The following is a 15,229-nucleotide window of genomic DNA, read 5'->3' as shown; positions in this document are numbered from 1 at the left end:
AAAACATGGTATTGTTTTGCCCACAAAAAATATGGCTCCTGCGTCGTAGCATGCCCTCATACATATCTGAGTACGTACAGTGTTGCAAACTCGTTTTCCTCTTCCCCGCCCCGCTCTGCCAACACGCATAACCGCATGTGGCCATTTTGAGTGAGGGCAACCGCGAAGTCATAAGCTTGCGAGCTGTACTGTTTGTCTTACCACCTGAACTCTGGGCTTCCCTTCCGACATTGCGGCATTATTATATTATTATATTATATTATATTATATTATATTATATTATATTATATTATATTATATTATATTAATTATATATATTAGCTGTTCTGATTTTTAGGCCGGTAGTCAGTAATCTACATGTTAGAGGCTACACTCTGAAAACATGCGGCGGGCAGATGCTCTTTATAAAAACTTGAATGCAAGGTCATATTTTCCAAACCTCTAGTAATAGCTAAGCTGCCTCCAAAATTCCAGCAGCATGACTCCTATGTTCCTGTTATTAAATGCTCTTTAACCTGACATCCGACTTCAAGGGCTTTTGCTTTTTGCACAGCGCTCAGCAGGACTGGCTCACCTATGAGGCAAGGTGAAGTGCTTACCACCGTGGCTGCTGCAGCAGCAGTACCGTAGCTGTGGGTGACATGCTCATTGGAGTCTGGATCTGTCAGCACCTCAGCAGCCCCACCCCAGTGTTGCCTCTACATCAGTCTCTCAGCAAATAAGAGGCACTGCTGGTCTCCTCCTACTCCTAAGGAGGAAATGCCCTTCTACACCCAGGGAGGCTGGCTGCCCTCTGATCCCTGCACCCACCCAGCATGATTTAGAGCAGGCCCCTTCCCTGCTGCAATGGTTTTTGATTCCCACTTCAACAGTTGGGTAAAGTTGATTTCATTCTCCCCTGTTCCCAATGTAGGTAGATCTTCACTCCCTGCTTGTTGCTGAAGAAAACCCAGGACCTTGAGATTAAGAGTATCATGCTCTGCTGACTGAGCTATCCCAGTGTGTTTGGCTGCATCTATATCTGTATATCCACTATGGACACACACAAGCCATGTGCAACCCATCAAGCTGGCCTGAGTCACCTAAGTGCTGGGTCACACTGGTTCTCAGAGACATTGCACCAGATCCGTGTGGAATCCATGAATGACACTAGCCATCTACAACATGAAAAGCTCAGTCTGGGAAGATGATGATGTGTTGGAGGCTGATCGCGACTCCGCGAGGCCCGGTGGTTGTGCTGAGCTCTGCTTTTGGCCATTACCCAGTGGAGACAAAACTCTCTGGAGTGACATATTCGTAAACTGGTCAAAGCTGATCTGTTCCCACCCCCGACTTTAAAAAAGAACAAAAAGGTGGGTTAAATCATCATCATTCATCATTCATCATCATCATCATCTCACAGAAGACTGTCTTACAATGTGAGGGATTTTTTTACAAAACAAAACAAAACAAAACCTGCTGAATCATGAAATGAATCACTGCAAAGCTGCCGCAGGAAGAAAGTGGAAAACAATATTTCCCCAATGGAAATGTTTCACACATTCGGTTGCCTGAACGAGATCCCCAACGATCTTTCGCCGCGCCAGTTGAATCCCTAACGGTGCAAACCTATGGACAACTGCAGAGATTTCAAACTCTCCTGCTAGGTTCCGATACGGAACTCCGTGTCTTGCAATTCCAAACAACCGCCGGCCGCAAGCTATAGGAAACAGCTGTGAGGGAGAGCTAAGATTGTCCCTTCCCTTTCCCCGTACCGTAAGAGGCGGTGCTTCTCTCCCTCGCCTTCCTACTGGCCGAGGAGTTCAGTGGCGCGGGTTTCGCTGCCGCGCGCGCCGAGCGAAGGCCGTTGCGCGTCTGAGGTGAATCAAGCAGCCCGGCCGCGGCCATGTTCTGCGAGAAAGCGACCGAGCTCATCCGGGAGCTCCACCGCGCCAGCGACGGGCAGCTTCCTTCCTTCAACGTGAGCCTTTGACGGCGCGGCCTCCCATCCCTTCCCCCGCCTCCGAAGGGCCGCCCTCTTGCCCAGCCGCCCTGAGGGGACTTCTGTGAGAGAAGCGGACGGGGGTCCTTCGGAATTCCCTGCCTCTTGATACCAAGCCTTCCCTGAATTCCTACTTAATAATTTTATTAATTTTACCCCGCCCATCTGACTGGGTTTCCCTGATACTCAGGAATGGCGCTGTGGCTTTTACCCTGCTTTAGCATTCTTCTTGTATGTTTTAATGTATTGTATTTTCCCCCCGATTTTTTTTAACGACTAAGCGGTATATAAATTTTATGAAACAAACAAACAAATGATTGGTTGGCTAGGATTGCTCCGCAAGGCTATTCCTTCATGAGGTTGGCTGTTAAAAGCAAAGAGGATGGGGAATTGGATTGGCGTTAATGCCATAAAGCCCACCTTGATAGAGGGTTTGGTGGTGAGTGGGAAGAGTTAGCCGTCTCCCCTCATGTTATGAGTGAGTGGATCTAGGAGTACCTGATTGTCTAATAAAATAACGTTCTACAATATAAAAGCTGTTAAAAAAGAAGCATACAGGCTTCCCATTAATTATTTGGTTGGCTAGTCACCCTGAGACTGAAATCATATGCATGTTCTCTTGGGAATAAGCTTGCTGAGTTTGCTGGGATTTACTTAGTGAGCATTTCCCCACAAACTTTACAAATATATGGAGAGGAAAGTTGGACTGAAAATCTAAATGACTACTGCGCCTGAAAATTAGCACTGAGGTACATCTCAGTTGACTTGGATGAACATCTGACCAATAAATGTTTCACTGATGCACCTGGAGAGAGAAAGAGTGGTCTAAGCTATGTTGATGCTACACATCTTTAGCTTCTGTAGAAAATGGCCTGCAACCTACACATGACCATAACAGCTGAGTATTTTCTATGAGGCTTCTAATCATGCTGAACCACTCATAGAAATACGGTGGCCTAGTCATTGTCTTATCTAGCAGCTCAAAAGGAAAAGAAGCAAAGGGAAAACTTCAGAATATTGATGGAAACAAATTCTGGATAGTGGACAGAGAGGAATAGAACTAGAATAGAAATAGGTATGCATATTTGAGTGTAGAGTTGGCAAATGTTTCCTATTTTACAATGTTTTAAATAAATGTTCCAACTGGTGATATGCTGGCTAAAGCTACCATATGTGTGCATATCTGCTGTAGGTTGTGTTGCATATAAATAGTTCTGTGGTGGTGGTTGATGGCTACCTCAATTTTTATAGGAAAAAAGGTGTGCATTTTTATTTATTGGGTTTTTTTTAATTAGTCAAAGTAATAATTTCAAATTATTGATGAAATTGGTACTTTTCATGTTGTAGGAGGATGGAATCAGACAAGTACTTGAGGAGATGAAAGCATTATATGAACATAACCAAACTGATGTGTAAGTAAGGTTCTTACAGGAAAAACAGACCAAAAAACATCTGCTAAAAGAATTAAAAAATAAGTTGCAGAAGTGAGAAATAAAATACTTTTTAATGTTATGAAAACAACTTGATAACTGCCATGAGTTTTCCACGTAGCTTTGTGGCTGTCAACAAACTTGGACTTGGTTTAGTAGGCAGCCTTATGTGACTGTTCTCTACTCCCACATCCTCTAGTCACATGCAGAAAATGCCGTGGAAGGAATTGGTCTCTCACTTTGGTGGCAGCATAATCTATTGTATGTTGTGATGGACTATGCCGAAATGGTGAAGATGACCGTGAAGATCAGACACCAAGATGATAAAATTTTTTAGTCAAGAGTAGAAAAAATTATAAGAGTATCTTAAAAGACCACTGTAGATATCTAAAAATGCTAGCAGTATTGTTATAATACTTATATATAATGTAATATGACTTAAGTTTAAAAGGGATACAAAATGAATTTGAAAAATGTAATTAGATACAATAGAATGAACAGAAAAAAAACTGGAAACCAGGGGAGGGTGAGGAAAAGTCTGGGGATTTAAGTACCGGTAATCTCGGATGTAAAAAATTGAAAATGTATAAGAATATTGTTAAACAAAAATAAAATACTTTATATAAAAAAGATAATACTTACAGCCTGCTGATCCACCTTCCTCACTTACTTTGTAATGGGCTTTAGAGAGAGGCAGGAATTGGAACATCACATTTTGGCTGCTTCTGCCTTCCCTAAACCACAGGTTGAGGTGAGATAACACTCCTTCAAATCCTTTCTTTGCCACCCATTGGAGGAAGCAACATGGCTTCTTGAAAGCCTGTTGTGAAGTAATAAAAACGCCCCTTTCCCCAAGACCATTGTGTGTGCCCAAGGACTTGGTTTGAGTCTTGTTTCACTTTATACTGGGGCTTAGAGCTGGAAGACACCAACCCTGTCATTCCCTGCACCACAAATATGTCCCTTTCCAAGTACAGTGGTGCCCTGCTAGACGAATTTTTCGCTAGACAAGTGGGTTTTGTGATCGGAGGTTGCCTTGCAAGACGAATTTGTTTTGTGAAAAATTTGTCTAGCGAATCACGGTTTCCCATAGGAATGCATTGAAATTCAATTAATGTGTTCCTATGGGCAAATAATAATAAAAAAATAAAAATTTCAATGCATTCCTATGGGATTCGCAAGACGAATTTTTCGCAAAACGAATTGACCCACAGAACGAATTAAATTCGTCTTGTGAGGCAGCACTGTACTTTGCAGCTCACAGAGAAACCGGGTGAAGGGATTTCTATGCAGGATAAAGATTATTATATACTTTATTAAATTTGTATACCGTCCTTCATCAAAAGATCACAGGGCAGTTCACAACACAAAAATACAAAACGAGAACATAAAATACACAATAAAACATAAACAAACCAATAAGCCCCTTCCCACAAACACATTTAAAAGGCCTTAGAATGTTAATCAGCCAAAGGCTTGGTTATAGAGAAGGGTTTTCACCTGGCACCTAAATATATGTAGTGAAGGTACCAAGTGAGCTTCCCTGGGCAGAGCATTCCACAAATAGGGAAACGCTGCAGAAAAGACCCATTATCGTGTTGCCACCCTCTGGACTTCTCATGGAGGAAGCACACAAAGAAGAGACTCAGTTGGTTATTGCAGGGTCCAGGTTGGTTCATATGGGGAGAGGCAGTCCTTGAGTATTTTTACAATGCATACACTTAATGACATTCTCATTCATCATTATTTGTATGTTTTAATTATTGATGTTCATTCGATTTATTGTGAGTTGCTCTTTGTAGAAAAGCAGCCATACACACAGTAAAAGAACTAATAATGCAGCCATTGGATGATGGGCTAGGTATAAACACTAATTAAAATGGTCCCCCTAACCACAATGTGTACTTTTATGTTTCTTACTTTCAAAGTGTATGTAATATGGCTTGTCCTTCTATTATCAGAAATGAAGCTAAATCAGGACACAGTGAGCTGATTCCAACAATCAAGTTTCGCCATTGCTCTCTGCTGAGAAATCGCCGATGTATTGTTGCATACCTGTAAGTTTCTTGCAGTCACCTGTGACTAGGGAAATGAGATAAAAAGCATTTCAGAAATTGTTTCCAATTCCAAAAATTGATTCCTTCACTTCAGGGACTGGTAGATTTCAGAGGGATTTGCCAGGGTCACTGGACTTGCACAGGAGTTGTGAATGTTTGGGCTTATCCATGTACCCTATCAAATCATCCCCTGTAAAGAGACATTGTCGTTTAGTCGTGTCCAACTCTTCGTGACCCCATGGACCATAGCACACCAGGCACACCTGTCTTCCAGTTTACATTAAATAAAGCATATGGCTTTGATTTGCTTAGCTGCATCTTTATAGCTTATCACTGAAGTGGCTAAATGCACATGTGGGTGAGTGTACACAGACACTCTTAAGGACCTGATGCACAATACAGCTGTACTGCACTGACACTCCTTGGCCTCAGGGAACCTAGATATATCTGGGATCTAAAGATTACATTGCCCTGCTGCTGTGCATTAAGTAGTGATTGATACTCCTGTGATTTGTAGGAGCAGTTTGAATAGCCTCAGGTCAGGAGCTGGCAAGCCTGGCACCATAATCCTAAATCAGGGACTGTTGCAGTTCTCCATACATTGAGCTGAGCTGTGTAACACCAGAACAAAAATCTTCATTTTTTCATAATTAGTTAAGGAGTTAGTTATCAGATTAAAATAAAATTCTGATTAAGAACACTCCATTATTCTTTAAGGGATTAAATTATGTCTATTTCTGACCATGTTTGTTTTCTCAGGTATGACCGCTTACTTCGCATCCGGGCACTTAGGTGGGAATATGGTAGCGTGCTGCCAAACGCTGTCCGATTTCACATGTCAACTGATGAAGTAAGCCAGTTTGTTTTATGTATAGGTTGAAAGGACAATGCATGCAATCGAAATAAAGGAAAGGATAGAGAGTATAGTGTATATTATTCATAAATGTTGTGTAACTTAGCCATGTAGCACAGTGGCAGAACGCATGCTTTGCATGTAGAAAGTGTCAGGTTCAGCCCCCAACTTTGCCAAATAAACTAATCTGATAGCAGGGCTTGGAAAGATCTGCCTGAGAGCTTGGAGAGCCCACTCCAAGTTAGATATTAACTGTGGACTGCTTACTTGCTAATTCATAACTTTTCTGTTGCACATTGACGAAAAAGGAGTACAGTCATACCTTGGTTTTCGAACAGCTTAGTTCTCAAATGTTTTGGCTCCCAAACACTGCAAACCCGGAAGTGAGTGTTCTGGTTTGCAAACTATTTTTGGAAGCCAAACATCTGACGGGGCTTCTGCAGCTTCCAGTTGGCTGCAGTCAATCAGAAGCGACACTTTGGTTTCCGAATGTTTTGGAAGTCAAACAGATTCAAACTATATGCCCTGTAGAGGAGGCTAGATTGAAGTAAGCAGTTCCAGAACTCGCACATTACTCTTCCCCCCCCCCCCATTTCCCCATGTCTTTTGTTTTAAATATTTAGCTAATTTATTGCTTGACAGTTTGAACATAGTATTTCAGGATTAATTAAGCCAACTTTTTATAATTTCAGGTGTTGTGGTTCAACCAGTATAAAAAGTCTTTGGCTACCTATATGAGATCTTTAGGAGGAGGAGATGGGCTGGACCTCACACAGGACATTCAACCTCCCAAAAGTTTGTATATTGAAGTAAGTGAAATTTAGAACTATGGAAGGCTTATTGTATTTGGATATCATTGGCAGTGTAGTTATATGTAGTACTAAGAAGTCATTTCCTTGTTTAAAACTGGAAGTAGTTTATTGCATGCAGAGGAGTCGTAGAATTGCGGAGTTGGAAGAGACCCTGAGGATCATCCAGTCCAACCCCCTGCAATGCAGGAATATGCAGCAGTCCCATATAGCATTTGAACCTGCAACCTTGGTATCATCAGCACCTTTTCACATAATTGTTGCAGTTCATTATCACAGACTATTGTTTAACAGGGTAATGGAAAGCTAAATGAAACTTACTAATGTGTTCATATGTAGGAAGTATGAATCCTTTTGTCTACATATAGCTACAGTTTTCCTTAAAACAGACTTCTCTGACAGTACTTTAAATTCGATGGTTATTCATTTCTTTTTACAGGTTCGGTGTTTGAAAGATTATGGAGAATTTGAGATTGATGATGGCACAACAATTCTGTTGAAGAAGAACAGCCAGGTATTTATGATGAGACAGCAAACAGTGCAAGAGCTCCATTTTGGTACCCTGATGTTTAAGGAGATAGATGGAAGTGGTTCTCCTCTGCTTCTGGCACAGTTTAGATACAAGAGGTTGCCCTATACTGGGTCAGGTACAGTTAGCCTAGTATTTTAACTGGAGATCCCAGAGATTGAACCAGAGCCAACTCCAGGTTTACATGGGCCCTTGAGATTCTTTCATTGTCCTGCCCCTCTGTCCTATAAAAGTCCACTGGCTGACGGGTGAGGCAAATCTCACACACAGCAAGAAAGTTGGGAGGAGGATGCAACAGTGCTGAAGAAGAAACCAGTGGCATGGCAGGGACGGAAGAAGCAAGGAGATGGTGCTGGGCCATCAGCACCTGCCTATTTGTGCTGCTGGGCCTGTCTGAGACCTTCTGTATGCAAAGTGTGTGCTATGGTTCCTCCACACTCTCATTATGCTTACCATTGTCAGCTTTCATGTCATTCTACCCATTTTCATGAAGGAAAACCCTGGAGCCATTTTAGTACTTTCTATCTCGGGTAGGCAACCTAAGGCCCATGGGAGTCGTTTAGCCGGCCCACGAGCCGCCCCCAAACCAAGCTGCCCACTCGGCGAGTCCCCGTGCACTGCGCTAAACCGACATAACGCAGGGACTCGCTTCTGTGGTGCTGGAAATTGCGTCTGCACATGCCGGAAATCCCAAGCGTGCACACAATCCGGCCCACAGAGCAATCTCCGCTGAAGTGAACCGGCCCAGGTGAGGTAAACCTTGCCGTCCCCTGTTCTATCCGAAAAGATTCAAAAGCATTTCATTATGTTGGTTTATTTAAGACATTTATCTACTGCTTAATCATTCATATTTCTAAGCAGTGTTAATAACAGCAATGCACAGAACATGGGATTTACAGTAGCTGTGGCTAAAATAGCAGGGGTTATCCTATTATTGGACTTTGTTTGAAAACACATAGTACAGGTAGAATAGAGAGTTACTACCTTAACTCCACCTTAAATTAGACCAGCTTTAGGTCTATAAAGGGGATGGTGAGAGATTGCAAATGTTTGCCTCAGCTTTGAAAATTGTTTGCTTCCCCTCAGCATTTTTTACCCCGCTGGAAATGCGAGCAGTTAATCAGACAAGGAATTTTGGAACACGTCCTTTCTTAAGTTGCTGTTTGCAAGACTGATTTAAGTACCTATAAACATTTTAGCAGATTTTAAATTGGGTAAGTATAAAAACATGCCAGTGTGTCTTCTGTTTTTGAAAAAGAAAAGGCAAAGAGACTTACTGTTGTGGGAACTGCATGGATACTTAGTGAAGAGGACAAAGAAGAAGATATGATCAACAATTTTAAAATATCACTATCCCAAAACAAGTGGAATTTCTTTTAAGTTCATAGCTTCAAGTAGCCTTCACTTGCCTTGACTTCTGGACACATTTTTAAGTACCGTCTTTTTATTCACTGCCCTTTTTGTATGACCCAGACATCGTCTTACTGTAAATGTCATGCTTAGAAGAAAGCCACAGCATTTGTACTATTAAGTGTGTGCATTGTTAAAAGACCTCTGAAATGATGTAACGATAAAGTTACTTAAGGAGTGATACAGGTTCAATTGCAGGTTAATTGCTAACACGTGTGTTTTTTCTCTAAGCTTTTATGCTATAGTTCTCATTGAGCAGGGCCTTCCAACTCATAGAACATAGGTGGGCTAAGTTTTATTTGGCCTGAGGCCTTGGCCAGCATTCAAGTGGCTGCAGGCCAGCAGTGGGCATGACCATTCCATATGCACACAGATGCCCACAATTTGTGCAAATTGGCTGCATGGGGAGACTTGTCATACCCTCTCCACTCATCACAACATCTATCTGATGACTGGGAAGGAGATGATTTGCACCCCACTCTAGCCACCACCCACCTCAATTCTGTGTCTATTATAAATAAATAAATGGCTCCATTGTCAAACTGTTTCTTGTAAGATGTTCAATAGAAATGTTTGCCACTTAGCTCTAGTCCTGTCCGCTGGAGCAGCAGAGAACAAATCTTCTGTATATCAGCCTTCATCCTTTTTCTTCTCTAGTTAAACATACCCAACTGTTGTCACCTTCTCACCAAGCTGCTTGGCAATAGTCATGTAGCCCAGTCCAGCCTTGTGCAGGTCTACAATCTTGTCCCTGACATCCTTGGACAGCTCTTTGGTCTTGGTCATGGTGGCTACTTTGGAATCTGCTGGATTGATTGCTGTCTTTTGTACAGGTACTGTAAGGAGCTGGGATTGCAGGTAAGACCTCTCCCTTACAGCAGGTGCTTCTAATCTCAGCTCATTACATGCAGTGAAGATACCAGGTAGCCTGACATCTGGCTGGTTGATAGGGGATCAAATACTTCACTCATTATAATGCACATCAATCTCTGACTTTTGTCTTCTGGGTTTCTGGGGTTTTTTCTGTTGTCATGCTGTCTCTCACAGCTACAATAAATTTACCATTAAAATTATGGACTGGTCATTTCTTCATCAGAGGGCAAACGGGCAAATTTAGCAGGGGATCAAATACTTTTCCCCCCTTAGTGTACAAATCTGTGATACATGGTCTCTGTCCATAAGCCAAAAAAAAAAAATTGCTCTCTTACTCTAAACTAAATGAGATTTAATCTGCCAAATAGGAAGGTATTTAAAAAAGTACTGTAGTCTATTTTCTGCATTTTAGGACAGGTTAGCCATGTCATTCCTCTCATTTTCTTGGGTTCCAGCTTTACCTATGTTTGCTGCTATCTCCCGACATACTACCCCAGCCATTTGCATAGAGAAAATCCAGTGACTGCACAAGCAGTATAAATATCATTTAATTAAAAAAGTCATGTCAGATTTTACCAAAAAGGAACATACATCATTTTTTTTTGTTTACATCTGATATACACTGATTTAAAGGAGTACATATACTTGTAGAAAACTGTACATATATATACACAATACAAGCCAGTGTACAGACCAGAGTGAGGGTGAGGCACGGGGAGGTAAGAAATTGCAATTACAATAAATATTCAGTCCTGAGACAGAACGAGAACCAAAGAGGCTTCTGTGAAAATGATCAGAAGGCACTAAAAGCTTTAGCTTCCCCACTGCAAAAAAAAGAAGAAGATGGCGGGGTAGTTTATTGCTACTGACTAGTAGAGCTGCATCTCCCTCTTCAAACTTATCCCTGAGAGTATGTTTCTCATGCTGGTTATGCTGCTTTCTGTGATGCTTTCCCCACATGAAAGAGATGAGGGATCCTTTGAATATAATGTACTTTTGGAGTCTCGTGAGAAGTAAATAATACTCATTTGGCCAAGATCAGGAATGTATACAGTGAAGTGGACCACTGCATGGAGTATTGCTTCTACCACAGATTGTCATTTTTGCTTTAATGCCAACAACTGAAAAGCAGATTTTATTGAGATGCCAGAGTTATTTCTCTAACTAATTTGTTCAAGGATGAGATTTTCTCTTCCAGTATTAAATTTCTGTTGTCTGTGCTCTTCTGCCTCTGTTCTGTAACCTGCAGAGTTTTCATCAGCTGTGCATTTTCCACATATAGGTCTTTCAGTAATAGATTAGACTTGGCATTTTTTTCAAACTGGAAAATAAAATGAATAGCACACCATTAATCAGTGTTTGGTGATGATACAGCACTCAAAACATGTTGCTTGCTCTTGCTAGAAAAGCAGTCATTTCACTCATGGTTGTTAACTAGGAAATAAGCAAGTGTTATGGTCCACTGGTTTTAAGTTTTAGCAACAGGTTTAAAGCAGGCTAACCTATGATGCTCTATGATATTTGACTACAACTTCCATCAGTCCCAGCCAGCGTGGCCTTGAATTATGGGAGTTGTAGTTCAAAAGCATGGAGAGGAGGGCCACAGGTTAGCTGCCCCTGCTTTGAACAATTGTTTTTATATCAAGACCTTAGGAGGTAACCACCATTCTCCCTCATTCCCAGAATGTAGCCCATCGTAAACAGAAAATATGAACCAGTGCAAACATAGGGACAATCACTTCTTTAATTAAAATGATGGTTCTAAAAACATTCTTGTTTAGACAAGAATACCCAGATGCTTAGAAAGTTGAGGTAATTTTAATGTTTTGTTGTTTTAACTTTTGTACACTTAGGTATGGTGATTTTTTCTTGATTTGACTGTTTTCTGTAAACCACTTTGAGAGTGTTTTTTTTCTATCAAATTAAGCCTAATATAAATTTTATGAAATAAATTAATAACAACAACATTGATCCATAATAGTAATCTATTTGGAAGTAGCAATATGACTAGTTTAGAATAATCCCTTTTCATCCACCTTCCCTCTGTTAAAAAAATATCAATTTATGTCAGCACATTTCCCATTCCCTCCGTGTTTTGACCGTGGAATAATTAGTCCATGTACAAACTGTCCAGAATAAACTGGAAAAGTTTAGAACAACCACAGATCCAGTGCCAGCTTGAAGATGTGCTCTAAGAATGGCTATAGATAGCCTGTTCTAATATTGTCTTTCCATATATTGTAGCCAGAAGTACAGTGACTGATGGGGCCACAGCTTATACCAAGAGTGGAGAATCCTGGATTTTGCCACATGGGGCTTTTACGCATTGCCTGCAAGCCAAGCAGCTTGCAGTTCACACTGTGCAGGACACTTACAAATGAGTGGAGAGGATCAGAAGCAGTAGCAACCCTGAAACAGCATCACTCAAATACAATATATATGAAAAGTGTTCAGTGCCAAATACATTGACCTAATTCAGGACACATCTTGGTGGTACCCTAGCTATTTTTGGCCAGCTTATGTCTTTTTCCAGGGATGCGGGTGGCGCTGTGGGTTAAACCATAGCCTAGGGCTTGCCGATCAGAAGGTCGGCAGTTCAAATCCCTGCAACGGGGTGAGCTCCCGTTACTCAATCCCAGCTCCTGCCAACCTAGCAGTTTGAAAGCATGTCAAAGTTCAAGTAGATAAATAGGTAAACGGTGTTTCTGTGTGCTGCTCTGGTTCGCCAGAAGCGGCTTTGTCATGCTGGCCACATGACCTGGAAAGCTGTACGCCGGCTCCCTTGGCCAATAATGCGAGATGAGCGCCGCAACCCCAGAGTCGGTCATGACTGGACCTAATGGTCAGGGGTCCCTTTATGTCCTTTTCCAGGCAAATTATATATTTTTACATTACAAGAATTAATGCTGTAAACATCATGGACCCATAGACCACCTAATCCACATTCCACTGACCTGCTCCTTGAGTTCAGCCACCTTTTCCTGAAGCATTGTTTGTACGTTCTTCAAATTCCTCTCTAGTTCTCCCACCTTTTCCTCCATTAATCTATGTGAGTTCTCATGCTCTTCCTGCAAAATAAAGGGACAAAGTCATAGCTGTGATATTACAACAGTTATAGGAAATAACTACCTTTAGAAAGTCAATTCACTTCAAACAAGTCCCAATGCTGCTTCTGAAATAACGATTTATTATCTCAGAATCTCTTTTCTTGTAACTTAAAATTCACTGGTTCAGGTCCTACCCTCCAGAGCAGGAGAAAACAAGCTCGCTCTATCTACCATGTGATATTTCCTTTAGATATTTGAAGATGGCTACCGTTATCTCCTCTCAGTCTCCTATCCAGGCTAAACATACAAAACTCCCTCAACTATTCCTCATAAGGCTTGGTTCCAGGTTATTATCATCTTGATTGCTCTCCTCTGCACACTCTAGATCAGTGTTTCTCAACCTTTTTTGGGCCAAGGCACACTTGTTCCATGAAAAAAATCACGAGGCACAGCACCATTAAAAAAGTTAAAAAAATTAACTCTGTGCCGCCCTATATTGACTATATAATTATGACTGTAAGAAACACTTGCCAATTGCTGTGTTGGTTGCAATCTCCTGTAATAAGGCTTCACAAGCCGCTGATTTCTCTGCCAGCACAATCCTTTGCTCAGCAAGTTTCAGGTTGAGCTCATCCAGCCAGCTTCTTTAAGTTTGTCTAAAACCACCCTCCCGTGGTGGTGGCTGTTGAGAGCTGCGCTCGCCCCGCGTCGTGACCCGGCCGGCTTCCTTCGTGACAATGCAAATTGCCCTTCTCGTCGCCGCATGTCGTGGCACACCAGCCAGCGTCTCGCGGCACACTAGTGTGCCGCGGAACAGCGGTTGAGAAACGCTGCTCTAGATCATGGGTTGGCAAACTAAGGCCCGTGGGCTGGATCAGCCCCAATTGCCTTCTGGATCCAGCCCACAGACGGTCCGGGAATCGCCACGTGGATCTCCAGTGCATGGGTTCTTTCCCTCTCCTTCACGCGGCCCCACCTCCTTACTTCTCCCCGCCCTGCCTAGAGGAGAAAGGGGGATGGGCTTTTGCGACAAACCCCCTCGCCAACATTGCCAATAGATTATGAGACAAAAGGGTACAGGGGTAAAGCAATCCCCACTCAATTCCTTACGCCTTAAAATAAACCCATCAATTCTGGGCTTCTCAGTAAAGAGAGTCTAATTCCAGCTTTCGTGGCCTGATCTCACAAACACTCAGGGCTATTTGAATGAACAACCTCTTGCCTACAGAACAGGGACTCCCTCAACTCAGATCCCCACTGTATCAGTCTGCTATATCCCCCTGGCAAACTTGTGACACTCTAGGTTTTCACCATACTGCCCTTCCTGGACTCTAGGACACAAACTATCCTCTTTTCCTTGGGTACGTTTTGCCCTTTTCTGAGTCTCCACCTTTGTGAGTTTTAATACGCTGCTGGAATAACCAAGACGATACTCTTTGGCACACAAAAAAGATGGATTTTATTTTCTTGAGAACATAGGTTTTTCTTTTCTTAACGATGCATAAGTTTACAAGCTTAGTTACAGTTATACCTTAACTCTGTCAGACTTTAACTTCAAGTTATCCTAAGCCTAACCTAAACCACCACTATCCTGGCCCCACACCCTTCTTCTTCCCTCTTCGTCACCACACTCCCACTCTTCCAACTGCCAAAACGGTTATTCCCTCCTTTTTAAACCGGGCACCATCCAGCCTCCTAAAGATGCGCTGTCAATTAAGCTGGAGGTGGATTAACTCTTTCTAATCCAGGGTGTAATAAATCTTCCATCCTGGGGCTAATCCGTTACAGCTTTGTTGGTGCCAGCAGCAGCATTACTTGAGCGGCCGCTATTTTAAGCAGCCCTTTTGCACGCCACTCATCGTCCCGCCCCTGGATTTTCACCGTTATTTTTATCTTATCTCTGCTGGATGATTTTTGTAACTATTGTACAATGCTTAGAGACTATGGCATTAAACAGTGTATAAATCATCCTATATAATAAAGTCCCTGTGTCTCTGCATCCAGTATTCCCTGTGTCCCTGGGTTTGCGCTAATGCGCATGTGCCCCACGGACACAGGGACTGGACGAAGAGGCGGGACGTACACACACACACGTGCGCTCTCTACCCCCTCAACCCTCTGCCTCCCATTCCCCTGCGGCGGCGGACCAAGATGGCGGCATCGGGCTCCGGGGCCGCGGCAGCCCCGGAGCCTGATGCCGCCATCTTGGTCTGCCGCCTCCTCCTCCTGACAACCCTACC

At 42.5% G+C, this 15,229-nt stretch overlaps 2 protein-coding genes across 8 annotated transcripts in view; one reads left to right on the top strand and one right to left on the bottom strand.

The window, feature by feature from the left end:
* The first annotated feature begins 1,801 nt into the window (after positions 1-1,801).
* On the top strand, positions 1,802-10,106 carry GINS1 (GINS complex subunit 1). Of its 2 annotated transcripts, none has more exons than XM_035110538.2 (7): positions 1,802-1,960; positions 3,329-3,393; positions 5,373-5,468; positions 6,228-6,318; positions 7,014-7,130; positions 7,570-7,644; positions 8,746-10,106. In XM_035110538.2, exons 1-7 carry the CDS (start codon positions 1,886-1,888, stop codon positions 8,812-8,814), a joined length of 588 nt encoding a protein of 195 aa, XP_034966429.1. In that variant the 5' UTR covers positions 1,802-1,885; the 3' UTR covers positions 8,815-10,106. The 2 variants fall into 2 exon arrangements, with proteins under 2 accessions (XP_034966429.1, XP_060129066.1); XM_060273083.1 differs by lacking the exon at positions 1,802-1,960 and adding an exon at positions 2,064-3,056 and having other exon boundaries at positions 8,746-10,104.
* A 388-nt stretch (positions 10,107-10,494) lies between these two features.
* The window catches only part of NINL (ninein like), a 49,967-nt gene continuing 45,232 nt past the window's right edge, over positions 10,495-15,229 (bottom strand). For all 6 annotated transcript variants that reach the window (XM_035111050.2, XM_035111048.2, XM_060273080.1 and 3 more), the window contains 2 exons: positions 12,897-13,010; positions 10,495-11,263 (listed from right to left, as the gene is read on the bottom strand). In XM_035111050.2, the coding sequence (XP_034966941.1) occupies positions 11,078-11,263; positions 12,897-13,010 (300 nt within the window). In that variant the 3' untranslated portion in view covers positions 10,495-11,077. The remainder of the gene's footprint in view (positions 11,264-12,896; positions 13,011-15,229) is intronic.

The sequence above is a fragment of the Zootoca vivipara genome, chromosome 3 (assembly GCF_963506605.1).
Source record: "Zootoca vivipara chromosome 3, rZooViv1.1, whole genome shotgun sequence".
Lineage (NCBI taxonomy): Eukaryota > Metazoa > Chordata > Lepidosauria > Squamata > Lacertidae > Zootoca > Zootoca vivipara.
Note: the sequence above shows the minus strand (reverse complement) of the source record. Positions and strands in the feature narration are given on the sequence as shown.

Excerpts from the sequence above, each read along its gene's own strand:
- GINS1 (XM_035110538.2), top strand. The coding sequence starts at position 1,886 with ATGTTCTGCGAGAAAGCGACCGAGCTCATCCGGGAGCTCCACCGCGCC. Across the intron at positions 7,131-7,569 it reads CCAAAAGTTTGTATATTGAA|GTTCGGTGTTTGAAAGATTA; the intron begins GTAAGTGAAATT and ends TTCTTTTTACAG. Across the intron at positions 7,645-8,745 it reads TGTTGAAGAAGAACAGCCAG|CATTTTTTACCCCGCTGGAA; the intron begins GTATTTATGATG and ends GCTTCCCCTCAG.